General features: G+C 58.5%; 1 protein-coding gene across 1 annotated transcript; it reads right to left on the reverse strand.

Moving 5' to 3' along the window:
- Nucleotides 1-67: 67 nt before the first annotated feature.
- On the reverse strand, nt 68-27950 carry FHAD1 (forkhead associated phosphopeptide binding domain 1). The gene is made up of 27 exons (XM_075520315.1): nt 27855-27950; nt 27435-27641; nt 24758-25028; nt 23507-23598; nt 22971-23201; nt 21382-21505; nt 20438-20568; nt 18890-18955; nt 18388-18492; nt 16474-16557; nt 15961-16113; nt 15390-15585; nt 13531-13601; nt 13069-13206; nt 11953-12060; nt 11651-11740; nt 10622-10847; nt 10040-10112; nt 8603-8718; nt 7560-7719; nt 7115-7223; nt 5615-5750; nt 4591-4718; nt 4105-4200; nt 3061-3281; nt 1927-2092; nt 68-686 (listed from the first exon to the last, which is right to left on the reverse strand). Exons 1-27 carry the CDS (start codon nt 27948-27950, stop codon nt 603-605), a joined length of 3678 nt encoding a protein of 1225 aa, XP_075376430.1. The 3' UTR covers nt 68-602.
- Nucleotides 27951-27964: the final 14 nt, after the last annotated feature.

Here is a 27964-nt window from a genome sequence, read left to right on the forward strand (position 1 = left end):
CACGCTGCTGCTGTAACGTACCAGCGCGGCCGACGCGGCTCCTCTTCTTTCCTTTCCGTTACTACGTGGCAGCTCACCGCGGCTCCGGTCGGCGTTGTGCTCCAGCGTTCCGGGCGTGCTACGTGTCCGTACTGCATCGTGCCTTACGCTCCAGCTCCCCCGTGACACCACGGGGACCGGAGGACACGGGGGTTGCAAGTGCAAGGGACGATTCACGCCGTGCAGGCTTCAGGTGCTGGAGGCCACTTCAGCAGGGACGGGACAGACCCCCACACAACTGACTTCACACGTGTACTGTATACGCTGGGCTGTACCCACACACATATATCAATATACACACACACGTATACACTGGGCTGTCTCCGCACAACCTTTTCTATTGCCGTAAACCCCACCACGCGGTATGGAACACGTACCGCGGGGAAATAAGGTCCCACGCGCCGTACAGGCACAGCAGCATGCCCAGGAGCTACGGGATACCAACAGGGGCTCCTCAAAACGCGCCCGCACCTCGTGCCACGTCCAACATTACAGAGTCCACAGCGCGACGACCCGGTCCTACCGCAGACCTTCGCCTACCAAAGGCCCACGCGGTGCCTCGCCTACATGCTTCCCGTCGTGACAGCTTCTGCCGTGCGCTCTTCGGCCTTCAGCTTTCCCGAGCAGAAAGGCTTCTTAGCTCCAGGCTGCAGCACAGAGAGACATCGAACACCACATTCGCCCATGAGAGCTCGGCACGGCCTTCGCAGCGTCCGTGGGATGTGCGTGCCCTTCCCTTCCCCCTCGCCCTACGTGGCCCCAACCCATCGATAAAGCTGCCTACACGCGCGTCGCCCTCCACCTTTGGCATGGGGATGCTGCCGTGCAGCCGAGCCCGGGTGAGCAGCAGGGCCCCGGGACGCCTCGCCTCTTGGGATGGGGTCAGACAGACCGCCCAGTCCCGGCTCCCTGACAGACGGAGCTGGCTCTTGCATAAAGCGCAGGAGTTGGGCATCGCACGCAGCTCCCAGCTCTTCGCCTGGCGTCTGCCCCGCCGCTGCTGCAGAAGGGCGCAGACACCCGCGGTACTCGACAGCCAGAAAACTGCGCCAGACCCACCACGTGTTCCCAGCCGATCGCAAAAGCTACCTAAGCGCGTTAGGCGGCACTCTTGGCTTCTGCCCAGACTCCACGCCGGGCTCCTTCGCCTTTCCGGCCGCAGCAGGCACCACCACGGAGGTGCCCCACGCGAGAGAGGCGTCCCCAGAGCCAAGAGGGCTCTTGCAGCTCTCAGCCCGCCGACACCTCCCCGCAGAGACCCTCTCCCCAAAATGCCACCGCTCCCCAGAAACCAGGGTCTGCTCCCACCCTTTTGCTAACAGGAACAGTGGCTGCAGGACTGCATCCACATGCGGGGTGGTCTCTCCCTGCAACCCCTGCTCTTCATTTACCAAACGCCTCCCGAGCGCTCATCTCGGAGAGAGCAAAATCACGCGTCTGCACCTACGAGGGGAGCCGGCGCCTGCGGCAGCGGACAGCTCGCTCGCTCGCTCGCCCCTCCTCGCCTCGCCTCCATTGCGAGCCACGCAACCGAGTGACCGGAGGGCGTCAGGCCTTCCCGACTCTGCCTTCTGGAGAACGGGCACAGCCTGGAGGCTCCTTCGCCTTGTCCTCCGCAAGGCCCTGGGTAACGCCAGGAGCCACCTTCCTCCTACTTGCAGGACTTGCCTCGGGCACCTTAGCAACAGCTGAGCGTTCCGGCTGTGCCGTGCACCCCTCGTGCCTTCCTACGTCACCGCGGCAGACGCAGCTTGAAGCACCTCGCTGAACTCGGAGGTGCCTGCTGACCACCGCGGCCTGCCTTTGAACGCTCGGGCGCGGGGACGCTTGGCTCCTGGGGCTCCCGGTGTCCTCGTGGGCCTCGCTCACCCGCTCCCGCGTCCTCACCTTGCGCAGTTTGGCCGCTCGCAGCAGCCTCTTCTCCTGGCTCAGCTGGAGCTGCGTCCTCTCCAGAGCCTCTTTCAGCAGAGCCTTCTCTTCTGCCTCCCTGTAGGCTTCATCTTCGAGTTTGGACATCTCCTCCCGGCACCTTCGCAGCGATGCTTGGTTCAGCCTGTGCAAAATGGGGGGGGGGGGTCTGTCACCCACATCGACCCCTCGACCCCCAGCCGGGCTCTGCCCGGGACAGACGGCTTTCGAGCAATCTCCCTATCGCGCTTGCCCCCCCCCACACCACGGGGTGACACTAAAGGACATCAGAGCGGCTACCACCTTGCGAGGACCTGCACACGTTTTAGCCGGCGTTTTCCCTGCTCCGATTCCTTACACCATGGAAAAACCCCTCTCCTCCTGCCTTTGCCAAGGCCAAGATGCCACCTCTTCAAGGCTTCCCCCCCTCCTCACACCCACCCTACCACACACGTGGCGATGGCTGCGATCCCTTCTGTTCGGCGTACGAGCCCGGAGAGGGACTCTGGGTGGCTGTGTCACCGCTGCCGGCGTGGAGATCGCTATCGCACCTCTTGCCTACTTTGAATACGGCGGCATGTTTACACCAGCCCAGAAACGTCTTTCTCCACCGCTTTTTCCGGTGCTGCGGGCAAAACGACTTCTGCATTCGTGCGGCGAGCAGCAGCGGGGCTCGCCCCAGCGCTGCCACGGGCTCCTCCCTGCTCCCTAACGCGGCAGCGCGTGGAGCGGGAGCGTCGCCCGCGCTCTGGACAGCCCTTCCCATCGGCTCCCACGCCTGCCTCGGGCCTGCTGACGCTGTCCCTCCATCCCGGCCGATGCCACTGCCGTCACATGGTCCGGCCACCCCGGACTAGGGGTTCTGCCAAGGTTTCTCCAGCCCTGACGCTGCTTAACTGCAAGGCACCACTGCGGAGAACCGAGAGGACACTCCTCCGTTCCTCCTACCGCTTGCTTTTTATACTGCGGCCGCAACGTGACCAGCGCCAGGCAGACGCGCGACCTGGCAAGGGGCTGCGCTGCTCCTTTCCCCGAGTTCCCCGTCACTTTGCGTCCCAGGACTCGGTCTCACTCGGACCCGTGGCCAGTAACAGCCGCCTCGCCTTTCGGTACCTGAGCTGCTCCATGCCGGCCTCGTAATCTTTCAGCATTTCTTCCTTTCTTTCCAGGCGACTCTTCAGGTTCCTGATCTTATCGTAGAGCAGCTCCAGGTCCTTCCGTCTCTGCAGTCCCACTTTTTCCCGCTCCTCCTGAGGAAGGTGCTTCAGCGACTGCATTCCTGACAGCTCCTTCACCTTCATCAGGCTTCCCAGAGCACCAAGTACGTCAAGGTACTGTAGGAAGAACAGGGAATGCATTATTTACTAGGCCTGCCAATTCCTCTGCCACATAACATCACACCGCTCAGCCATCTGCTTTCATTCTGCTCTACTGAGGAGATGAAAATATCACAAGGAAACTGCCGCGTGCCTTCCCCTTTCTGCCATTGCCACGGGTGCTTTCCCTGGGCGAGCTTTTCCGAGCGCTCCTACACGTACGGCCGGAGCCCTTCGTCCGTGCCTTTGGGCCGCGCGCTTGGAGGCGCTCGGAGCGGCGACGCACGCGCCGGAGCTCATCCCAGCTCCAGGCCAGCCCCTTTCACACCTAGCGCTCGATTCCCAGCCGCGCGACTCGTTGGGGCTGGACTTTTCCTTTTTCAAGATGACCCGTTTTCCCCTGCTGGACCTTTTTATGCCCTTGTCGGAGGCAAGAGACCCACTTTCACAACCCACCCGCTGCACTACCAACGGCCACCTCCTCTGGCAGCCACCTCCATCGCTCCGCAGCCTCTCTCGTGTCATTTAGCGGGCGTCTAAGTTGGCGAAGGTCTCTGTCCTCACCAACCCTACCCTTCTCCTTGAGGATCAGCCCTGACCGCCCAAGGGAACATCCCCAAAGTAGGCGGGAAGGGGAGAAGGATGCGCCGTTGCGTGGTCTGGGGTCCCGAGACGTCCCGGCAGATGCCCGGCGCGCCCTGGGTCCTGAAATCCCCAGGTCATCCCTCACCACGTTCCTGCGGAGCCCTGATGCCACGCGCTTACTTCTGCAGCGTGTTAGAAAACGACCTACCCCCTCTGAGCATCGGGTACCATTTTAACGGGTCTCTCGCTGACGTACCATCTTCTCGCCGAGGTCCGTCGCCTCAGCCATCACCGAGCTCGCTGCCCCATCGGCGGCCCCGTGCGAGCCCCCGTCAGGAACGCGGCCAGGAACCTGTGCAGGAAGGGAAAGACCCACAGATCGCCCGGCTGTGGATTGAGCCGCCTCGAGCCTCCCTTCCGCTGCCTGGGAAAGCCGCCCTGGCACCGCCACGGTCCAAAGCCTCCCACCCCGCTCAGGCTGCGGCGTCCCCGAGCAGTGCCGGCCAATGGGTTGGCCAAGGGTGCCGGCCGATGCACGGCTCCTTACAGGAGCTGCGATACCCTCCGCAAGCCATGCCTTCCACGAGGCTGCTTGCATCTTGCACGCTGCCAGGTTTTGCACCTCCCTCTCCCTCCCCGCTGGCATTTCGGTTATGATATCTGAAAGCCCAGTTCTCCCTCTTCCAAGGAATACTTTTCCAACGAAGCCACAAGCACCATGAACCACAAACTGGCTTCTTACCTTGCCGGCCTTCAGTTTTGCTCCCGACGCGGGCGCAGGGTCCTTCTCGAGACCTGTTTTCTGGACTATTTGCTCTGGTAAGTCTTTCGTCAGGACCACCAGCGGCTCCGAACCCTTCTTCACGACAGCTGGAGGCAAACAGACACCCACCGAGTCGTTCCACTCTCCGTCTGACACGCTGTGGCTTCCTACCTCGGCCATTTTGAGGCTTGCCAGGTTTCCCCTCACACAGACCACGCGCAGGCTAGGGAGTAAAGCCTGCACCAGCCTTCCCTGCAGACATCGCTCTCCGAGAGTTTGGGCATTGCTTTCTCTACCTAAGGAGGATGCAAACCTGTTGTTCAGGTGGCAATTCAGAGATTGCACCACAAACCGCTACTCTACTTGTAGCTTCTCACTGAGACGGCACTGCTTTTCCATACTGCTCTCGATACAGGGATATTCAGGATGGCAAGGGACCGAAGGAGAACAAATTAGGGCAAGCAGAAGATTCTCACAGCGTACAGCACTTGCAAGGCTTTGCAAGACCACCCCACCCAAGGCTCGGTTCCTGTAGGTGCCAGCTGCTCTCTCTCGCCTGGAGGAGAGCAGCACCCAAGCAGGGAGCGAGCGAGCACGGAGCTGGGCGCCTGCTCGCTTCTGGCTCCGACTGCACGGCAGCTACCGCCGCAAAACCCTTCGCCAGCTGCCTCGCTCCGCTCGCTCCTGCGCGTGGCACCTCCTCGCGCGTAGACACCTACCGACGCTCGACGCCTGCGGATGACGCCAGGCGCCTTTCTAAAGCCTGCAGCCGCGCTGCGGGTTCTTCAGAGATGTTTTCCTATCACCTGCACGGATTAACGCGCGTGCACGCGAGCGCCGGCTTCGCGAGGGAGAAGCCTGAGCCCATCGCAAGCAACGAGCCTGAGCCCCTGGCACAGCCCCTCGCGCCTTCCCTAGCGTCACGTGCTCCACCGGCGCAGACCCCGGGGTCCGGCAAAGGCAAGCGGACGCATCTTCCCTTTCTAGTGACAGCCTCGCTTACCTGAGGACTGCCTCTTCTCCAGCATCTTTATTCTCTCCCGGAGCTCAGCCAAGCCTTCTTTTTGGCGCTGGATCGTTTCCTCGTGCCTGAGGCCTCGGCATTTCGCGCCCAGGTCAGCCAAGTCCAACGCCGGCTCCTGGAAGAAGCAGCCCAGCCGGTTCTCGCCCAGACTGTGTCTGGCTCAACGCGAGCTCACCTTAAACCTGGCTTAGACACAGCCTTGCTGAGAGGCGCTGGGACGCTTGGCACGTGCCAAGAGCAAAGCCCACGGAGCGTCTCACCCTACACCCTCTCCGTGGATTTGTGGGGTAGAAGAGCGGCGTCAGAGACCCCTCTCATGCTCCGCTGCGCCAGCAACGCTCCGGTGAGGACGTAAGCCCTGCAAACGCTCCAGAGCGCCGGGAGAAGGACGGTGCGCGGCTTGGAACGGCCATGCCACCGTTTTTCTCTTGCACTTTGTGCTACCGCAGAGCGTTTCCTGTTTTCTACATCCAAATACCGATACGCTTTGCGGCCTGCATTTATACACGATCTCATGCATTATTCTCTTTTAAACTACACCCGTGCACGCAGACACAGGCGTTTCCCTATTCCAGCCCCACTCAGCTTGCTGCATTATGACAAACATCCAAAAATCTGGCACGGGGCAGGCCCATCATCACACCCTGCACGCAGCTAACGTTGGCTGCAAACTGGCTCAGGTCTGGCCGCCGTCGCCCCGCGGCACTGCTCGGTGAGACGCCGTCTGCTCCCAAACCGCGGCTTTGGCCGGGCTGCACCTCCAGCGCTCCGCGCTTGCCCTCCCCATCTCTATGTGCAGAAGAGGACGGGCGATACCTCCCGCTCGTCATCTGGCTGTGAGTCACCGCTTGGCCCCCACACATCCAGCCTTCCTCGCTGGCACGCTCTCTGCCACTGTTGCGGTACAGGATGTACAATTTCTACAGTCCCTCCATCTGCTGCTGCAACCCCCTTTGAGTTCTTCCCATTTCTAGCACCAGGGAAATCAAATCGCAGTTCTAGCACAGGGAGCGTTTATTCCTGTCCTGTGCAACAAGCTGCCCCTAACTCCTGCGCATTCCACCCCATAGCTGCTTCTGCGTCGCCAATACAGCCGGCACCCGCGGCTGCGCGAGGCTGGGGAAAGGAGGGAACGCACGCAAATCTTTCGGTACGCTGCTATCCACTCTAAGCAGCAATTATCGCAGCCATTAGCACACACAACACTTCACGGTTCCAAAGCGCCCTACAAACAGCAGCTCGTTAGCCAGCCGCGATGCCTGCGCAGGAGCGCTGCCAGCACGGCTACCCCGGCTTGCAGGCAGCCCTTGGCTAGGGAAAGCGTGGCCGGCGACCCCGCGCTCCTGCCTTCAGCCAGCTTTGAGCAGACCCAAGGCTCGGCTGGCCATCGCCGGGTCTCACCACGATGCCGAGACACACGGCACGCGTGATCGAGACCCTCAGCAAACCCAGACCTCGGCAGCCTCCGTGCGGACTTACCCTCTGGGAGGCTTCACCCGCCTGCGCTGGCGTCCCAGGAGCATCCTCCGGCTTCTCCACCGTTTCTCGGGAGGCATCCTTCAGCGCCTGACAGTCGGCTTGGGCTTGCCTGTGCCAAGAGACAAGACCGCTGTGGCACACCGTGACAGATGAAGGTTGCCCAAACAGCTTGCAGAGAGCAGCACCCTGGGCACTCGCCGATGACTACCACGGCGTGGGTGGGAACATTCGGTTAGTTAGAAATGACTTAGTTACATGTCCTGGCAGGAGCTCCGCTAAACCCCCGGTTCAGTTCACGTGGCACTGCCACAGAGACAACCTTGCTGAGCTCAATTCTGATGCTCTCCAACTCGCCCTTCTGCTCTGGGGAGATACCCAACTGCCATCAGCTGCCGGGCATCTACGGAGCAGCTTTGGCAAAGCCTCAGGTCACGGCAGCGTGTACCTTAACTCTTCAGCTGCTGCTTTCAGGGCTCGATCCTTCGTCTCCACGAGGCTGGACATCTGGGATAGCTTCTCTCTGAGCAGGTTCAGTTCCCGCTCTTGGTATTTCACCCGGCTCATGTTCCGCTCCAGTTCCACCTTCTGCTCCTCGCTCAGCTCCCCTAGGCACACACCAGCTTCATGGGTTTCTGGCTGTCTCATCGCCCAGCCCTGGGGGACCCGCAGTTCTCAGGGAAACGACGTTCACGGATGCGTCCCCTTTTCCCAGCGCGCCATCGCCTGGGCTGTCAGCAATAACGGAGCTTGTCCCCGCGGACCCTCGCCCTGCCCTTGATAGCAGCCCTCGCATCCCAGGCCATGCCAAGAGACCTTGCCCTACCAAATCACGGCGCAAGGCCGGTCTCTTTGCGTGGGCATATGCCAGAGTAACCACTTGCTACGGCAATCTTCCTTCAGATTGGAGAAGAACGGGGTTGCCAGTGTGTCCCGACTTGCAGCCCTTTACCTTCTTACCTTCCTCGGAGGCTCTGTCCCCACGTTCACATTGTGCTAATGGCAGCGAGAGCACGGAAGCCACGCGCGTCCCTTAGCTTCCAGGCTCAGGCTCATTTCTGCCCGCTCTGCCGGCTACCCCCATAAAGCCTCCCCAAAGCACAACCGTGCCCACTGAGGAAGCCCAGGCAGGGCTCTCCCAGTCTGCTGGCTTCAGATACCTTAGGCTCAAAGAGCCCACCAGTGGGATTGTGAGAACGATGGCCTCAATTTTGCCCACCCGATCTCCATCCGGTTGCCCTCACTCCCCATCACTGCTACTGCTTAGCCAAGGAGAGGGAGACATTCACCTATCCACAGGGGATGCACCGCCGGCTTTGCCCCGAGCAGGGCAACGGCATTGCTTTAGGATGGGGGCATCTATTTAGGATGGTGACATCTATTTAGGATGGTGGCATCTATCTCTATCTGCGTTCACCTGCTAGTACCTACCCTCGTTACTGCTCGGAAGAGGGATGGGAAGATGGAAACCACGCAGTATGCTTCACCCACCTCTCATGTCCGACATCCTGGCTCTGGTTTCCACGAGCTCTTTGGTTAGTTCGGCGATGACGGCCTCCTTGGCCAGGAGCACGCTCTGTGCCGCTGCCAGCTCCTCCCGGAATTTCCTGAGACAGGTAAGTGCAAATCACAGAATCACAGAATCGTAGAGGTTGGAAAAGACCTTTAAGATCATGGAGTCCAACCGTAAACCTAACGCTGCCCAGCCCACCACTACACCATGTCCCTGAGCACCTCATCCAAACGGCTTTTAAATACCTCCAGGGATGGGGACTCCACCACTGCCCTGGGCAGCCTGGTCCAGTGCTGGACAACCCTTTCGGTGAAGTAAAATTTCCTAATATCCAGTCTAAACCTCCCCTGGCACAACTTGAGGCCATTTCCTCTCGTCCTATCACTTGTGACCTGGGAGAAGAGACCGACCCCACCTCTCTACAGCCTCCTTTCAGGCCGTTGTAGAGAGCGATGAGGTCTCCCCTCAGCCTCCTTTTCTCCAGGCTGAACAACCCCAGCTCCCTCAGCCGCTCCCCATCAGCCTTGTGCTCCAGACCCTTCCCCAGCTCCGTTGCCCTTCTCTGGACACGCTCCAGCCCCTCAATGTCTCTCTGGGAGTGAGGGGCCCAGCACTGAACACAGCATTCGAGGTGCGGCCTCACCAGTGCCCAGTGCAGGGGCACGGTCACTGCCCTGCTCCTGCTGGCCACACTAGTGCTGATACAAGCCAGGATGCCATTGGCTTTCTTGGCCACCTGGGCACACTGCTGGCTCATATTCAGGTGGCTGTCGACCAACACCCCCAGGTCCTTCTCTGCGGGGTCCTTTCCAGCCACTCTTCCCCACGCCTGTAGCGTTGCATGGGGTTGCTGTGGCCCAAGTGCAGGAGCTGGCACTGAGCCTTGTTGAACCTCACACAATTGGCCCCAGCCCATCCATCCAGCCTGCCCAGGTCCCTCTGCAGAGCCTTCCTGCCCTCCAGCAGATCAACCCTCCCACACAACGTGGTGTCATCTGCAGACTGACTGAGGGTGCACAAATCTCACAGTGCATTTGAAGGACTCATGTCAGGGAGCCTGCGCACGCCTTCCTGAGCTGCACCTCATGATTAATACCTACGCATTACTCTCTTAACTGCCTTTCAGTCCCCTAGGTTCACGCCCGTGGCACTGGGACTCGCCCGCTCGCTCCCTGTTACCTGGAGCCGTCCGGACGGGACAGCAGATCACTCACACGCTGTTTGGCGTCACTTTTGACGCTACGTGCACCGAAGACCATTTCAGCCTAGCAAAAGGACTCTCTTCGCCATCACAGACAAAAAAGATCTCAGGACAAGTTGCGGTCAGCCCCTCGGTCTCCCTTAAGCTCTCCTGGCGATAACTGCTCTCCTCCCAGCCCCTCTGAACAAGACCACCCTCCGCAAGCGCTGCTCACCTCAGACAACCGTGCGACTCTGCGGCAGGAGAAACCTCCAGCGACGTCGACCGGCGGGCGTCCGCCCGCAGCCCTACAGGACACAATAACAAAGGCCAGTCATTACTTCTCTGTAACGCACGCACGTTCAGCCTGCTTGCTTCTGCTACGTATATCCTTTCCTTCACGACAGCGTTGAAGACAGTGGACCATCTCTTTTGGAAACCCATGTCTCTTAGGGCCCAGTTCCAAGAGTTCCTTACATCCTTCCTTGCTCAGGACCACTTACGCCTGGGTGCAGCCCAAAGGGCTCCAGCCTCGTTGCTTTAGAGGGCAAAGAGCCCTTCTCCAGCGGGAAAGCCCCGTCTGTGACCGTGGCACACTACCAACAGTCCCCAAAGCCACTGAGCAATATACGGCAACTCCCTGCAAAACGGCTTCTTCAGGGACTCGCCGAGCTCGTCCTGCGTGCAGGCAAACCTCAAACCAACGTCTTACACCACGCTTTCCATAGCGGCAAGCGCACTACTGCACCCCTCTATCAAGTTCACGTTAACTGAGAAGGTTCCCAGTACAGACTCATCCCGTGCAACCCTTAGCTACCTTCCATTTTTTCCAGGAGCGCTGCATTTTCCTCCTCCAGTGTCTTCTGCTGCTGCTGGGCCTCCAGCAACCTGTCCTCTAAAGCCACAATTGTCACAGAATGCTGCTTGCTTTGCTCTTTATATTCCGCTATTTCTTCCCGCAGTTTCTGCCTCTCTAACTCATTCTCCTCCTGAATGGTCTGGAGCTGCTCGTCTCGCGCGAGTGCCTGCTGCTGTAATGTCATCTGGGAAACAAGACGCATGATGCAGGGCAGTGACCGTGCCCCTGCACTGGGCACTGGTGAGGCCGCACCTCGAATGCTGTGTTCAGTGCTGGGCCCCTCACTCCCAGAGAGACATTGAGGGGCTGGAGCGTGTCCAGAGAAGGGCAACGGAGCTGGGGAAGGGTCTGGAGCACAAGGCTGATGGGGAGCGGCTGAGGGACCTGGGGTTGTTCAGCCTGGAGAAAAGGAGGCTGAGGGGAGACCTCATCGCTCTCTACAACGGCCTGAAAGGAGGCTGTAGAGAGGTGGGGTCGGTCTCTTCTCCCAGGTCACAAGTGATAGGGCGAGAGGAAATGGCCTCAAGTTGCGCCAGGGGAGGTTTAGACTGGATATGAGGAAATTTTACTTCACTGAAAGGGTTGTCCAGCATTGGACCAGGCTGCCCAGGGCAGTGGTGGAGTCCCCATCCCTGGAGGTATTTAAAAGCCGTTTGGATGAGGTGCTCAGGGACATGGTGTAGTGGTGGGCTGGGCAGTGTTAGGTTTACGGTTGGACTCCATGATCTTAAAGGTCTTTTCCAACCTCTACGATTCTGTGATTCTGTGATCTCGGTTGGAAGCGTTGCGCCCGTTTTCCTTTGGGATCACGATCGGCACCATCTCTCCTGGCCAGCAGTCAGGAGGACAGAGGGAAGGGAAGCATTGCAGGGAGGGGGGAGGCTGCAGTGCTCTCCCCCCTCATCAGCGGGGACCGGGGAAGCCTTCTTCACCGAAACCGCATCTACGCCTCGTCCTCTGCCTGCACACAAGGCTTGTTGGAAATACCTCTTGTGCCGCGGCTTCCTCCAGCTTGCGCACAGCTTCGCTCAGTTTGCCGTCTGTAACCTCCTGCTCCTTTGACTTCCTTGCTAACGCCTACACGAGGAAATCAGCAGTAATTACGTTAACAAGCCTGCAAGAATCCACCTTTCTCCCTGCAGATATGCATCTATGTGCATTTGGGGGGAAACAACCCGCGGTCCACTGATGGCCCCTGACCAAATGGACCGCCATGCTCCAGAGCACTTTCAGATTTATTTATTCCAAGCATGAGCGGTTCCGCTTCTCCTCCCACGCGTGCCACTGACCTCAGTCAAGCCTCTCAGGTGGCTCTCCAGGTCTCGGATCTTCTTCTTTTCTTCCTCTATGGATTGCTTGCCCTTGTCCTTCTCCTCGGCGACAGCGCTCTCCAGATTCTGAGAATTGACAGCCCACAGTTTCAGTGCAGAAAAAAAAAAAATCGTGCCATTAAGCAAAAGACCTCGACTCCCACGAGGAAAGCAAGCAGGAGGGTCACTGCTCTGGAGCAGGGGCACGTTATGGGAGAACACCTTGGCAGGACACGAGGCGACTCGCTGAGGGAGGGGACGAGAGCGCCTGGGGAAAGGTACAGCAAAGAGACCCAGGAGGAGCCGCTTTGCTGCTCCTCACCCGCCTCCTTAGAAAACTCGATGCCGGGAAACAACCATTGCCGAAGCGACAGACGCCCAAGCACGCTAGAAACCGCCTTACAAGAGCACCACGATACGCTGTCCCCATCACAACATACAGATGCAGCAAAGCACCGAATTCACACCTTTACTAACGCTACGTCCTGCGCCAGTGCCATCGGCGCGGCGGCCTGGGCTTCCCCGGGGCCGAGGGTGACCCAGCGAGAACCCGCCGGGCAGCCGTCCCCCTGCTCCATAGGGGGCAGATATACTGTTCCGGCCAGAACGGACCCAAAAGGAGCTCAGCATGGGGAAGGGAGGGAGCAAAAGGCTTGCAAGGGAGCCGACCCATTGCGTTCCATTTACTGCAGGCAGCGCAATGTCTGACTACGCTCACCTATCTGGATGGTGCTCCTGGCTTTCCGCTTTCTCCCAGGGACTGACCGGCAGCAGCGCATCCTGCCGTTACCGGATGCTTTCCCGTTCCACCGGGAATACTTCGGGGAGTTAAAATCACCCACATCAATATAGGAGGACTGACCGGCAGCAGCGCATCCTGCCGTTACCGGATGCTTTCCCGTTCCACCGGGGATACTTCGGGGAGTTAAAATCACCCACATCAATACAGGAGGACAGCCGATACCCAGGCTCTTGGGACTGCACCTAGACAGTTTGGGGCTACAGACTTCTTCCCCTCGCTCGGCCCCGCTATCACAGACACCTATTTTTCCTGCATGACAGTCGTTTTCCTAAAAAACAACCGTGCCACCCTACCTCTTTGTTCTCCTTGTCCTTTTCCAATATAATTTGCTTGATTTTTATCTGTAGGTCTTGCTCGTGTTTCGCTTCCAGCTCCTTCACGTGCTCCTGCAGCAAAGCTGCCTGCGACTCCCGGACCTTCTCTAATTGGGCCTACGGGGAAACAGCAGATACTGAGGTGTTAAAGGAAGCGTGTTAGCAGCAGGGCCAGAAATGAACATCCTGCGTACATTGGCTAACAAACAATTAAAGAGAGAGATACACCCTCCATCCTTGCCGCATTAGGGATACAGACACCGACACGCCGACAGCGGGCTCCGTCTTCTCCATTCCCTGCGTTTGCCGCAGACCCAGGGACCTCTGCTACCGTAACATTCCCAATTCGGGTCCCACGTCGGCTCGCTTAGGACTACCGCCGTGTTTACCCATAGAAAGATCCCCAGTCCACTCGCTTTACGTCCACACGCGTTTCTGTACCTGTAACATCCGATTCCTCTGGGCAGTTTCCTGACTGTTTTCCAACAATCCCCGGAGAGCAGCCAACAACCCTGCAAAAGCCAACGGGGTCTCGCTGTATCACACAGCCCACGTATACCACCTGGAGCATCCTCGGAGGCCTGGGGACGCCGCTTGCCTCCTTGCGAAACGCGCTTTGGCCACCGCTGACCTTCAGCCCTGGCCCTCGCACCCCTCGCCCGACGGCGGGGCTCCGCGTCCCTCCGTAGGCAGCAGGGAGGAGAAGGGACCGACGGGAACTTCCCACGCGGTCCCCCCCGCGCTCCTTGGGATACCCAGGAAACGCGCTCGACGTGGGCTTGCCTCCCGGGCTGGGGCAACGGACGCGCTGCTGTCGGCTATCGGGCAAGGAGAGACCCGCGGGCAACAGTTCTGCCTTGCACCCAGAGACCCTCGCGAGCCTCTTGCTACGGGATTCAGGCTCGGAGATCGGGAAAGGCTCCCAGGAGCCAGCCGAGGGTTTCCCCTCCGCGCTTACTGGAACCGGCAGCACATTCCCACCCCCGGGAGATCGCTGCTATCGCCGAGACATCACGGGAAGGGAGCTTGACTGCCCGCGCAGCCCAGGAGACTACGTTTTCCTTGTCACACGCGCTGTCGCCCTTTTTGCTGCGTCACCCCGTCTTCTCTAGGCCCGACACATCTGCAAGAGCCAAGGACGGCTCGTTGCTGCACGGTCCTCCCGCCGCTATAATTACCACGCCGCTAACCACGGCGGCCTCGCAGCTCCTCCTGCGCCCTCGCAGACGCCGCTCCGCTCCACCCCGCTGCCGCCCGGCACGCGGCACGCCCCGCACCCCTGCGCGACGCTCGTGCTGCCGTGAGAGCCGTGCTCCCCCTCCCGCGCCGCTGTCAGAGCCATCACTCCTCTGCAGAGACGCTCCGCCACACGCGATGCTTTGACGCAGACCCGTGCTTCTACAGCCGCTGCGTTTTCCACGCACCGCGTTCACCTAAACTTGTTTTCGGCAAACTCCACGCGGCAATTGCGCTGCCACTCCGCAACGGAGGTGGCACAGGAAAGGGAAGACAAAGTAATTTGTCACCTCGAGACAAAAGGGTTCGGATCTCAGCCAGCACCATGGCCACAAGCGCGGCCAAGAAGCATTTCCTATATGCCACCAAGGCAAAACCCACCGTGACTGAATAACCACGATGCCAGCAGACCGTGCCCACCACACGCAGGCATCGCCTCCCGCAGACAGAATCACAGAATCACAGAATCGTAGAGGTTGGAAAAGACCTTTAAGATCATGGAGTCCAACCGTAAACCTAACACTGCCCAGCCCACCACTACACCATGTCCCTGAGCACCTCATCCAAACGGCTTTTAAATACCTCCAGGGATGGCGACTCCACCACTGCCCTGGGCAGCCTGGTCCAGTGCTGGACAACCCTTTTGGTGAAGTAAAATTTCCTAATATCCAGTCTAAACCTCCCCTGGCGCAACTTGAGGCCATTTCCTCTCGTCCCATCACTTGTGACCTGGGAGAAGAGACCGACCCCACCTCTCTACAGCCTCCTTTCAGGCCGTTGTAGAGAGCGATGAGGTCTCCCCTCAAGATGCAAGGGCTCCCCAGAGCCCTACGGGTGGCACGGGCTACACGGGGTGACCGGTGCCGCAGAGGCAGGGAATAACAGCATGCAACGCTGCCCGAGCAGGTCGCTTAGTTGCCCAAACCGCCCGAGATTTGCACCAACGTGGGGGCCTGGCATCCCCAAGCAGTGCCTCACGCTGGACTTTCCGCTCTATGGCAGGCTAGCTAGGACGTCCCACCTGCGGCGGGTTTGTTCCCAGGGACACCCAGCGGGACACGGACCTTTGCCGGAGGCACGCAGGTCTATCCCCACGCTGGCCAGGAGCCGCTCCGCGTCCTCCAGCCAGGACAGGGGGACACGTGCCATTTCCACCACCGCCATGCCCATGGCCGAGACGGAGGGGTCCAGGCACGCTGCCTCCAGCCTCCCCAGCTCCCCTCGCAGGCTGTCGCTGCTGCACGAGCTCCTCAGGCAAGCCTGGAAAAAATATAGCCGGTGAACAAGCTAGCCTCCATGGCTAGCGGGCTTCTGGGACTTGGCAAATAACACATCATCTCTGAAAAAGTCCTGCGTACCACCACACGAACACTTTGGTATGACACTTCACCTCTTGGGTCGATATCTTTGGTGGGAAGGGCTCCCGGCAGGCCCAGGGGAGGACACGCTTCTGCGACACCTCCGATTTCTTTCTAACCAACGCTTTTCGGGGCTACTACTGATCGGGAGAGCTGCGCGCTGGCTAGCGCCGACACACAAGCCTCTCTTTGCTCTGACCTATTCTCAGGCCAAAAAAATGCCCCGTGCCACTTCTCTCCGGGCTGCCAGTTGGTCGTCAGTATTTAAAGGACTGACCTGGAGCTCCTGCAGGGATTTCTTGAACACCTCGACATTTGCAGACACCTCCTTTTCCTTCGAGAGCCTGGAGCTTAATTCCTCCTGCAGACACTTCTCTCTCTCCTGACTTCGTTGCTTCTCGTCGGAGATCTGCCTGACCTTCTCTACCACCTGGAAAAAGCATGTGAAGGAAGAGGAGACTAAGGCATTACATTAATACCCTTTTTCAGCTGAAGGACCACGGACTGTCTCAGCAAGCAAAGATTGAGGCTTGCTGCAAACTAGTAGCCACGTCAGACTCCTGGGCTTCTCCCTGTTGCAGCCCACCGACTCCACCCAAGCTTTGGGGGACAAAAAGGATCGTGTCGCCTTCACATCACGGAGCGGCGTCATTAACCTGGGATAGCTGTGGCACGACTTACGAGCTGGAGAAGCCTGGACGCTACCAGCGCTACTGGTACGGAGCCGTTCTGCAGCGGCCGACTCGAGCAACGCCGGGCTTTGGGAGCATCTCCGTGCCTCCCAACTCACCTGCTGCTCCGTTACGGCTTTCCCTGCAACGCCTGCTGCTGCTGGAGAACAGACTCGCATCACTTGGGTTTTGAAGGACTCCAGCTGCAGCAGAGATCGACACAGGAAAACAAAAGGCACAGAGGATCGATCATCAGCTCTGCCGGTCTGCTCTACCCCACCCCGCACACACCAATGCAAAGGGAGTCCCGGTCCCTGCCGTCTCCGACACCGAGGCCCCGTGCCCGCTCCCGCCCTCCCCTCGGGACATCGCTTTGGCTCACGCACCATTTTCACCCTGCGACCGCGCCAGGGTTCCCCGACTCCCCTCCTCGGACCCCGGCGGCTCGCACCCCGCCGGCAGCGAGGCGCCGCGGTTCACGACACCCGTTACTTTGCCTACAAGGTGCGCGGTGCGATCGCCGGTGCCGCGCGCGGGGGAGGCCGTCGGCTCCCCGCCACCCGGGGACAACGTGACGACTTCTGAACGTCTCCTGCCGCCCTGCTACGGCTGCGGGAGGACTGCGATGACAGAGGGCTGGCATACGTTGCAAAGGACAGACCGCCCGAGCCGGGCGGTTGCTCCGTCCCAGGCTCCAGCAGGGATTTCCTAGGGCTGACTCCTATCTCCTCCTGCGGAACAGTCAGGGCAGGCTGGGGACAGCTGGGGATGCCACCCCCAGCCCCTCTGCAGGAGATGACAGCCATTCCCACCCAGGTCAGTGCTTCACATTTCTGTTTCGCAGCTGGTGCTGCCTCCTCCTGGGGCTTCCCTGTGCTAACCTCCACGGCAGACCCAAAAGTCTCCAGCTGCCCTTAAAAGCTTGAGGTTGCCCTTTGGCTCCACTCTGCACAAAAACTGGGGTTCTTTTCCAAACGTGATCCAACAACTCATAGCTTTTTCTGCCTCTCATTGACTGGGGTTCCTAACAAATTCATGCTAGCAAAACTCTGCATTGCAGTTTAACGGGGGGGGGGACGACACACGACGCGACCTTCTTGTGCGAAGCACGGCTCTGTCCTGGTGATCTAGCCCCATGTTATTCTGCGCAGGGCTGTCTCTGCCCGGAGCAGCGTTACCTAGGCACGGAGGAGGGTTTGCAGGGGTCCCGGACCGCATAACTACGATTAGAAAGAGTATAGTGCATTTCTGTATCCCGTTCAACTCACTGCACCTTCTACGATGCCTACACAAATCCTGTGGATAAGCCTCCTATACCTCACCCGACGACAAGTTAAGCCCCGGGCCAGGGTTTGGTGCTCAGGACTCTGCGTTTCCTTTCCTGCACTCCAGCGCGATGTCCTTCTGCACGGGAAAACCCCTACTTTGGGTGCCTCCAGCCCCGACTGCAGGGTGCTCCCACCCCTGCCTCCTCCCTACCTGCTCCTTGGCCCTCCCCGCGTCGGCTCTCAGCAGCCGCTCCCTGCGCCCCATCTCCTGCAGCTGCAGAGCTTGCCTGGCACAGGCGTCTTTCAGCTCCTCCTCAGCCTGCAAGGACGAGAGCCTTTGCATATCAAAGCCATACCAGAAAATCACGCCATAAGCACTTTTACCCCAACTATTCCCATCAGACGACTCCAAATATAGCTTTGAAGTAGCGGGAGACAGGCAGCAATCCTTTTGCAGGGGGGCGGCTTTGCAGCATCGGACGCTTAATGCTGCTTTTTTGCCGGGGTTTGGTCCCCGGGCCGTCATCCATCCTTGACTCTCTACCACAGCGCTCGCAGAGGGCAGTCTCTGCCGCACCAGTTACCTTCTTCCCTCGGGCTCCGGGGAAGAGCTCGGCACATTTGGACCCTCTGCCTGTACGGCCGGCGTGCCTGGGGCTTGCTGGCCCTCCTCCCACGCGTTGCCGCCCGTGCCAGGCGGCCGAGGTACCTGCCGCGCCCGTCCCTCCCTGCCCTCCGCCGCGTACCCCGCAGCCGGACGGTTACCTGGGCTTTCTCGGCCAGCTGGTTTCGGACGCTCTCCTGCTCGGCGCAATACTTCTGCACTTGCCCCTGCAGCCCCTCCAGGTCCCGTTCCAGCTCCTCGATGCGCTGCAAGAGTCCCGGGACAGCGTGGGCTGTCACCAGAGGAGCTGGGCATTGCCTCTCTGGAGGATTTTAACTGCTAAGCAATACGTTTTCCCCATCTACCCCATTTCATTTACCCTGGAATTTTCTTCTAACCTATATTTACTGCGGTTAGATTGGCTTTCAAGTGGAATGCCAGTCTTATTATGGACCCCATTCTCCTGCATTGCAATGCGGTGTTACAATTTTTACAGGAATTTACATTTCTCCGGTTCGTTATGCACGTTAGGTGCCTTCTATTACAGGAGCTGGATTCAAAACAACTCCCTTCAAATGCCCAGTTAATTATTCTCTCAACGATGCATTCCTGCAGTCGCTGCTCTCCCGTGTGCTCCTTCACCCCAAATGACTTGCGACTCACATTTCGGCACGCAATTACTTCTCGCTCTCCAAGTTCACGCTTCATTTCCTCTTTAATTCTAGAGCACTAGAATGAATGGCAACCGAGGAAAAAATATCATCAGGGCAGGCAGATACCATCACTTCTGCAGCAAATGTCAACACGTACTTCTGCGCTACAGCCCAGCTAAGTGCTCAGATACCTAACGGGTGGCGGAGTGCCCATGACGGGGCCATCGAGGCACTGAGAGCACCAGAGTATCCAGTACCAGAGTATCCAGAGAGCACCAGTATATCTGGAAATGCCCGTATTAAAGCCTTGCCTGGCTGAGAGAAGGACAGACATCTGCAGGGAGTGCCCGACAGAGAGAAATCCCTCTGGCCTTAGAAACAGTATAACAGGGAGGGGGGAAGGATGCAGGAAAACAAACGCTTCTTCAAAACGTCCGCAGTAAGCTGAACGTGACATTACCAGACATTTCCAGGCTATTCACCACTGTATCAGACTGTGCTTCGCAGCTCTGCGTTTCAGGGTATCGGTGTTTCACAGACCGACCCCGTTCCGCCCGCCCCGAGCGCCCGGGTGCCTCTCCCGCGAGCCTGCGGGCACCAGCTCCCGCCTCCCTCCGGGTCTTCCCGCATCCACGGAGCGGGGAAAACCCCAGAGGGATGCTCTGGGACGTGCTCTCTGCCTCGACACGAGTGCTGCGGCTCTCTCGACACGAGTGCTGCGGCTGCGGGCCACCCGGTGCCAGCAGGCACCCAGCAGGATGCTTCCCCGGGACGCCTGGTCCCCCTCCCGCACGCGGCGGCTCGGGGGCTCATCCGTATCCCCTTCCCACCAGCTGAAGGGCCGATCCTCGGCAAAGCGGGGCACATCTCCAGGGAGCCGCTCGGCGTGGATGCTCCGCCGGGTACAGGCTGCCAGGTAGGGTGATCCCTGCCTGCAGCCCAGGGGCCCCGCGCATCTTTTCCATGGCTTAAAATTCACAGGGAATCGCTCCAATCTCCCGGTACAGTGCCTAGTCAGGCGGCCAACACGCAGCGCCCGCTCTGCGCTTATTATGCGGCTGACGCAGCTCTGCCCAGTTGAGGAGGGAGCCGCAAATACAGAGAAACAACCTGCTGCACAGGCCGCTTTCTTTAAGGGAAAAACCAGGCTGGGCTACCGGGAGCCACACGAAGACAGGGTTTCCATGGCTGCTTTTGGCACGAGGGCTTTGTGCGTACAAACAGCTACTGTGCCCAGAGGAATCCAGGGCGCACGGTACCTGAATGCAGAACAAGGAGGGGGATTCAGCTGGGGAAGGCGACGCCGCTCCACGGGCATCGCACGGCCCCTGGGCAAAACCGCAGCCCCCGTCGCGGCTACGTCCCAGAGGTAGAGCTCTGCACTTTCGGTTTGCATGCAGCCAGGACCCTCGGGTTACAACTGCCCCGATAAACAGCCACACAAATATAGCTGCTACGCTCCTTAACAGAGAGAAGCGTGACCCTTCTCATCCTAGCTTCCCTCGCTAACCCGTACGTGAGACCGTAAAATACCGAGCCCCTCCTCAGGGATGTTAACCTTGGCAGAAACGACCGCTAGCTGGTTGTCCTTTTCTCTGTTTTCCTTCTTCATTTTTTCAACATCTTGCTTGAGTTGCTGGATTTTCTGCTCCTTCCCGGCAATCTCTCTTTGCAGGCTGGTCGCTAGACCTGAGAAAAACAGCTCCGGTGAGAGGCTACCCCAGCGTGTCCCTGCAAAAGCCCTCTAGCCGCAGAGCGGCCATCCTCCCGCTTTGACAACCGTCGGGCTTGGACAGCGGATTCAGCTTTCGGCACGCTGTGCTGGACATTGCTCCGTGACAACATCGCTAACAGGTTCCTCGGGGCCTTGCAGCACACGCTCCCTGGAGGACGAGCAGCTCTTACGGATCTGTTTTTCCTGCCTTACTATGTCAGACCCACAGCTCTGATGCCTCCTCCCTGCCAAGCACCGATACCGCTCCCTTATCTCGGGCAACGAAACCAAGCAGAACAGTGTTGCTACTCTGCATGCATTACGAAAACCAATCCTTTGTGCACGCTCGATGTTCCTCGTGCCCGATGAAGGCAGAGATGAAGACCACTGGAAAAGGCTGGCGGTCCGAGGTGGCTTTTGCAGCCACGTGCAGCCCCGCAGCAGCTCGGGTGGGCAGGCACGGCAGCCCATTAAACAGCACCGCTTTCGAGGGGTTCAGAGCCTGCCCTGCGTTGGGTGCTCGAGGCTTTTCTTCCTAACAAAACCCTCCGTCCCATCACTCTCTGCCTCCGTCCCCACGTCGTCCCTCACGCCAGGGGCACTCGTCCTGTCAGACACTATCTGCAGCTCCCGCAAAGCTTCGGCACGCAGAATCAGAGGTAGGGCGATTTCTACGAGCCGCTAACAATTCCTTTGTTGCCCGGACAGTTTTGCCAGTGCTCACTCAGTATCGACATCCAGTCCCAAACCGCTTCGTGCCCCTACGCGGAGCTCCAGGGATACAATACCTGCGGCCAACGCGTGGTCCCTCTTCAACTTCTCGCTTTCTTTCCGCAGCCTTCCAATCTCCAGGTCTCTTTCGCAGAGGGAATGGCTGAAAACCTGGCTCGAGCCTTTCTGCAGGTTGCTGCTCTGCAAAACACAGATTCACCCGCGCTCCTCACCGGATCACTTAACAACTCGATTACAGCCCCCTTCGGAGAGGGAAACCTGGCGCTTCCAGGGCACGCTCTGATGGGGTTACTCTTTAGCACCTTTGACTAACTCTCAGCGGTCATTGCTTCGGGTAGGATCTTCTTAAATTCACTTTGGCCGTTCACGCTAAAATCCTAATATAAAAGGCACGGCGGAGCAACGCCTCCCGCTGCCTGCCAGGCCAGGAACCCATGGCCGGGCTGGGTGACGCTGCTAACGCGGCAGCGGGCAGAAACGCCTGCAGATTTATCGCCTTCTCAGGCACACCTATTTATCACTCGCAAACGTGGATCTGGAGCCGCTAATAACTCACGTTCACGTTTCTGCTGCAAAGACAGTTTTTACAGTCCCTACTGGAAATCGGGAGCGGGGAATAGTCTGCGCTATCCACTTCGGCATATCATCGCCACGCAGATAGCACAAATACGCTTCCCGCTGCTCAAATGACCGGTTTCACGAAGCAATTACTGGAGGGTACAGAAGAGCGAATCCACAGGTGGAAGAGGCTTTTGTCAGAGAAAGGAAAGCCGCCGGGAAGACAGGCACCGCGCGTCGTCTCGTCTCGGCGCAGCAACAGCGGCGATGCTGACAGCACCCCAACACTATATCGCCTTTTCTCCACCGGGAACCTGCTTAGCAAAATTTCCTCTTCACGACAGACAGTCAGGACGAGCACAAAGCATTTCACAGCCTCCTTCAGACCCAGGATTAGATGAGAAGGCAGGATGCAGCCGGGATGGGCTGGCGAAGATGCCCGGCTGCTGACCGCTGTGCCTCACATCGCACCGACACCTTGGATTGACCCTTTTCCCACGCTGGGGATACTCAGGAGGACTCCGTCACTGTCTCTCCAGGACATTTTCTGAGGTCTCATAAAACGTGGGTGCACGCTGTTAACGTACCCCTGGACACGACAACTATAAGCCCTCTCTCCTCTACCCAGCTGCCTGTTTTCACCAGGACGCCAAGGGGCTGCGCTGCCTTTGGGACGGGGATTCCCCCTGCAAATGCAACTGCCCGGTCCCTTCCTGGGGCGAGAAGGGTGAGGGGGAAGAGCAAAGGGTCCGGCTGCCTGGCCCGAGGTGCTCGTGCGTGCCTTTCCCCCACCAAATGCCGCTTCGGCTTCTGTTTCCCTCCCCACTGCAGCATTACAGATCCTACCACATACGTGGGATATTTATTTACCAGCTTCTTTAAGGGAAACTTGCACAGAAAGCCAGCAAATGCGCAAAACAAAGCGACTGGAAGGAAAAAAACCCAAACCAAACAAACCAAACCTCCCTCATTTCCCGTGGTTTCAGACATGCCACCTGCTTCTCCGAAAAACTGGGCGTTACGCTAAAAGAACATCTCTATCAGAGGGGTATTTTCCCTGCTCGGTGCCTATGGAAGCATTCAGTACCTGTTCCCTCAAGGCTTTGATCTCCTCCGTTTTGGCTCCCAGCTCTCGGTCGAAGGCGAGCAGCTTCTGGGTCAGCTCCACCTCGTTCCTCGCCACCACCTCGGCCAGGGTCTTTGCCATCGCTGCAAGCTCCCCCTGCAGATCTCTTATCACCGCATCCTTCTGCTTCGATTCTGTTTCCAAACCAGAAAGGCGACCGATTTCCTTCCCCAGTCGCAGAAGCTTTTCACCCTGCGGGCAGATTACGGGTGCCGCCTGTCACTCCCCGGCTACGGCGATGCCGGGCTGCCTGCTCCGGGGGGTACCGACTCAGGGCCATCGACCGCACGGACCTGCTCGCCCTGCCTTCCCCCGTCCCACCGTGCCCATGTCCTCCTCCACCCAGCAGTCCCCATCCACCGGAGCCGTCCCCTTTGGCGACAGTCCCTGCACCCTGCTGGGACTCGCCGTCAGACACGCAACCGTTCGGCAGGGTTTGCCTGCTCTGCCAAGGACCGGGACAGGGATGGCATCCCCCACCCCTTCCCCAGCATCACCTTCTCCTGCGGGAGGAAATCCGCGTCGCGAGGCCCCAGGGGAGGGGCTCCCCCCGCACCGCTCGCGCCGTCGCCCGAGATGCTGGTCGAGGCTGGAAGAAAGCAAACACCACCGCAGCAAACGTCAGCGTGAGGACTGGTTGCCGGCAGCGGTGACGATTCTTGCAGCATCCCTCTCGCTTGTCCCAAAACTATTCTAAGGCGGCAGCTCTACTTTACAGTCCACGAACTCGGTTCACAAGCAGAAGAGAAAACAACTCTTTGGCACTACAAAGACACCGGTGCAAGCAGTCTGCACGACGGAGGGGAATAATACACCTCTGGGAACCAAAAAAGCCCCAAGGGCAGCAGACACACAGCAGACAAAGGCTCCTCTGATTTTTCAGCATTGCCCAGCCCCACAGAAAGAAGCTACGCTTTTATGGCTTCCCGCGGGCAAACAGCGATGCTCGCCACGATTCGTGCGCGTGGATCCTTTTGGCTCGATTTCCCCCAAATCAGATGAGTACGTGCTACCTTGGAGCGCGTGCTTCCTTCCCTTTACCTTCGCTGCGCTTTCAAATTCTGCCCCTGCGCGTGTCTTTCCGCGATGCTGCAGGGGCTGCGCGGTACCGCCTCCGCTCTGGAGCACCGGCTGTACTTTGGCACGTCGCTTATTGACCGTGTATCGCTTATGACTGCTCAAACAACCCAACCCCAAACCAGGAAAACAACTGGATTGTGTAACAGGCCACAACAAGCTACAGTCACGGCAAAAGTCTCGTTCTCCGGCTGTACTATTCCCCCAAAGCCTTGCCTCTGCTCCACTGCCGTTGCACGCTTCGCTTTCAGAAGCATGTCAGCTTTAAAGTTCCTGCACTCAAGGCAGCCAGCGACTGCACTTCACAGGAGGCAAAAACGTGACTTCAAACAGGAGACGGGAATAGGTGCGCGAGTCACCGGTGCAGATGAAGTTAGCCGTCGCCCGTCCCGAGCACACACAAGGAAAAAGGAAGAGGAAATGTCACTCTCGGCTACGAGGGCAATGGCATTCCCCTTTGTACGTCACGGCCCATTTCTTAACTGACCCACACGCCACCGAGGACCACACGCGGTCCCCGATTAGCTCCACTGGACGAGGACTTGCACCCAATTGCTGCCGACACTCGTCACTTCTCGACACCGACTCTGCTTGGGTCAACTCCACGCAACGTTGAGTTGCTCAGAGAGGACACCAGGCTATGAACCACCAGGTTTGGCAGCGGGGAGTACCTGGCCTCACCGCGGAGGTCCTACTGAAAGCGTCCGGCGGGACGGCGCTGGCCACGCTCCTGGCCCAGGCACTCACGGGTCGCTTCCGCAGCGGCGGATGGGGCACGTGGCCGGCTGCTCCGGGAGCCCAGCTGCCGGGAGAGCCGGGGGGACGCTGCCCCTGCAGCAAGGGGAGGTGGGGAGGAGATGCAAGAGTTGAAGGTTTGGGCTCTGCAACCAACTGGAGCTGCCCGGTCCACGCTGTGCGACGTTTCACGGGGGGATAGGACATCTGCGGTGGAAAAAGACCACAATATCAGCAAGAGTTTAGGAAGGTTTTTAGCCCCTGCTGTGCATGCATTATGCCGTACAAAACCCAGGGGCGCAGATCTGGGTGGAAGCAGATTTTCAGTTCTTTCCCGTTTCCATTGCCCAAGTATCAGATCTTAATCAGGAATCCCTAATATTTCGCTGAAACCAAAAGAAATTATTGGGGTTTGCTGCTTTTTCAGCTCTTCCCTCTCTCTCTAGATCTGACCACCCTAATTCTGCACGTCGTTTGCAAAACCTGGAAGCCTTCATTTCACGCCTCTCCTGGCTGACACACAAGCGGTCCTACCCTGTCATTTCTCCCATTCGCCGTGCTGAACCAAAGCCTCTCATGGCACTCCTGGCTTGCCATCGCATTTATCAGACCTTACGCTGGGCCTGGCAGACGTGTAATTAGGACACTATTTGCTATTCTCCTTACGAGCAGAGCTTTCCCGTACGGTAGAGACAGGCCACCATTAAGGTCTCGTCGGTCGGCTTACGCATAGTCCTCAATAACAAGGGTTGAACTAAACATCTGCCAACGTGGCCTCGGACCTGGCTTGGATGCAGACCTCCAACACCCGGCTGTTGTCCTGGCATCTTCTTGAAAGAGAGCCAAAGACCCCAGCGCACGTTCCCCACTGCTCCCGGCACCTTGCCTTCTCCCAGAGCACATCTAAGCCCCATCGCTTTTGCCGTTGATGCTACCCTGGGCGCTTGCTCACGGCTGGATTCCACCAGAGCATGACGCTGGCCCTTTCTGGGCACTTGTCCTGCGCTCTGAGGCACTGCAGGGATGTGACTCCTACCTGGGCGTTGCTCCTCTTTACAACACGCTCCTCTAATATTACTGAAAATGAGAGAGATCGCCCTGCGTTAGACACCATACACGCTTCGCGGGGTGCAAGGCAGAGGTGATTTACTCTCGGCAGTCAGCAGGGTCAGGCTTCAAAGCTGTTCCACCGAAGGAGGATCTCGGAGCCCAGAGCAACGAAGAGGCACCCGTAGAGCTTCCTCAGCGTCACGGTGCAAACCTGCTTTCAGGGCGCATCCTATACATATACTTTTGGCAATTAAAATGCCGACGGTTCCAGCGACAACAAATTTACCTATCCAGCACCGGCACCCCAGCTGCTCCGGCTTCGTCATGCACCGGAGCATTTTTTTAGATGTCTCTTGGCCAAGGCTTTCCGGACAGCTTTGGATTCAGCAGGTCAGCTTGCTACAGCAGGAATCTTGCCGAGACCTCCAAACCCAGTATCTGGGTGCACAAACTGGCTGACTCCAGTTCCCTTTTATTCGTACACGGGCACTGCTAGGAGACCAGGCTCTGCGACTCCCGCTACCAGGCACGCTACACACACAGTTTGTGGGGACTCTGTCTCACTATCTATTTTCCCGGATTCCTAAAGAACCAAAAATAATAAAAATCATACTGGAACTTATCAATCCTTAACTGTATAATAACCCAAAAGCTCAATGACCTCCACAGACATCCCTAAACAGTTCTTTTCCCGGAGATAGGAGACTGCCACTACGTTCGACCGCGTCCTTCCCAGGTTCACAACGGCTTTGGATTTCTCTGGCGCTCCAGAGTCAGCTGCGATGCCCTGGCCGTGCTGTGCGGAACGCCGCGGTATCTCCAGCCACGCGCGCTCCTGCCGAGCAAAGCGCCGGTCAGGGCTGCGCCTTTTAGTTTTGCTCTAGGTTTGATCCAAACGCAAACCTCCCTGTTCGTAAGTGGCTTTTGAGAAAGCATAGAATGCAAATAGAGGAAAAGGACATTTTCCAGACCTACCTTTGCTCACGTCCACCTTGCTGGTGGGAAACCTGTCCCGGGCTTCTCCTGTTCCCTACCCAACTGCCCGGGTTTCTTCAGCAGAGGGAGCTCAAGCTTTTCCGTGCTGCCCCCCGCCTTTCCCGGGGATCGCCCGGACGAGCCTGGGAGCCTGCTCCCGCTGCCGGGGCCTTCCCGGGGCACCCCCACCCACCCTTCCCTGGGCACCCTTCCCTGAACAGCAGCACCCACCCTTCCTTCCCTGGGCACCCTTCCCTGGGCACCCCCACCCACCCTTCCCTGGGCAAAATGTAAATTTTTGCATAATTAAAAAATCACAGCCCTGTAGTAAAAGCTTATTGTGCACAGTTCATTTTGGCATTTCAAAATACCCGTACCACCAATTCCAATTATTTAACCTAGTAGTGGGTAAGACTTTTTAAAAAGTTAGTTGTACAAATTGCTTGCATTTTTTTCCATTTATCTGCAGCCCAAGCTGGACTTAACCATTTTTAATGAAAAGGAACCAGTATTGCTAAGATTTTTAGCACCCACCCTTCCCTGGGGAGCAGCACCCACCCTTCCCTGGGCACCCCCACCCACCCTTACCTGGGGAGCCCCATCCACCACCAGCTCGAAGGACGCTCCCCCTGGGCCGAAGCGCAGGACGTCCCCCGGACCCACTCTGACGGCCGCATTTTGGACCTGGCAGCCACTGACGAAGGTGCCGTGGGGGGAGTTGAAGTCCTGAAGGACAAAGCTGTTGTCCGAGGCGGTGAATTCGAGGGCTGCGTGATGATCTGCTACACCTGCGGACTGGCAGCGGGCAATCAACAGGCAAGCAGGGAAACCTGCCAGAAAGCAGCTCGGGTTTTGTTAGTGATTTGCCAAGCCCCCCCTCTCCTTGCTGTACCTCCCTGCGTAAGCAAGCTGGTAGCCCCTACGCTTTGCACGGAGGACCCCAGTGCATCCCACTCCCTACACCCAAACCACCAGCCATCTTACGGCGGTCGGCTTCCTCGCCCCTACCTGCAGGACGATGTCGGACCTTTCGTGCCTGCCTATCGTCGTGGTGTGCGGTTTCAGCTGAAAACACCCCTCCGAACTCTTTAGAAAGGCTCGCATCGTCCAGCCCCTTC

Source organism: Mycteria americana, chromosome 18 (assembly GCF_035582795.1).
Source record: "Mycteria americana isolate JAX WOST 10 ecotype Jacksonville Zoo and Gardens chromosome 18, USCA_MyAme_1.0, whole genome shotgun sequence".
In the NCBI taxonomy this organism is placed as follows: Eukaryota; Metazoa; Chordata; class Aves; order Ciconiiformes; family Ciconiidae; genus Mycteria; species Mycteria americana.

Coding starts and splice junctions, on each gene's coding strand:
- FHAD1 (XM_075520315.1), bottom strand. CDS start 27,950: ATGCGAGCCTTTCTAAAGAGTTCGGAGGGGTGTTTTCAGCTGAAACCG. Junction 13,207..13,530: donor AGAGGAATCGGATGTTACAG/GTACAGAAACGC, acceptor GTTTCCCCGTAG/GCCCAATTAGAGAAGGTCCG. Junction 8,719..10,039: donor GAGTCGCACGGTTGTCTGAG/GTGAGCAGCGCT, acceptor TACCTGTCTCAG/GAAATTCCGGGAGGAGCTGG.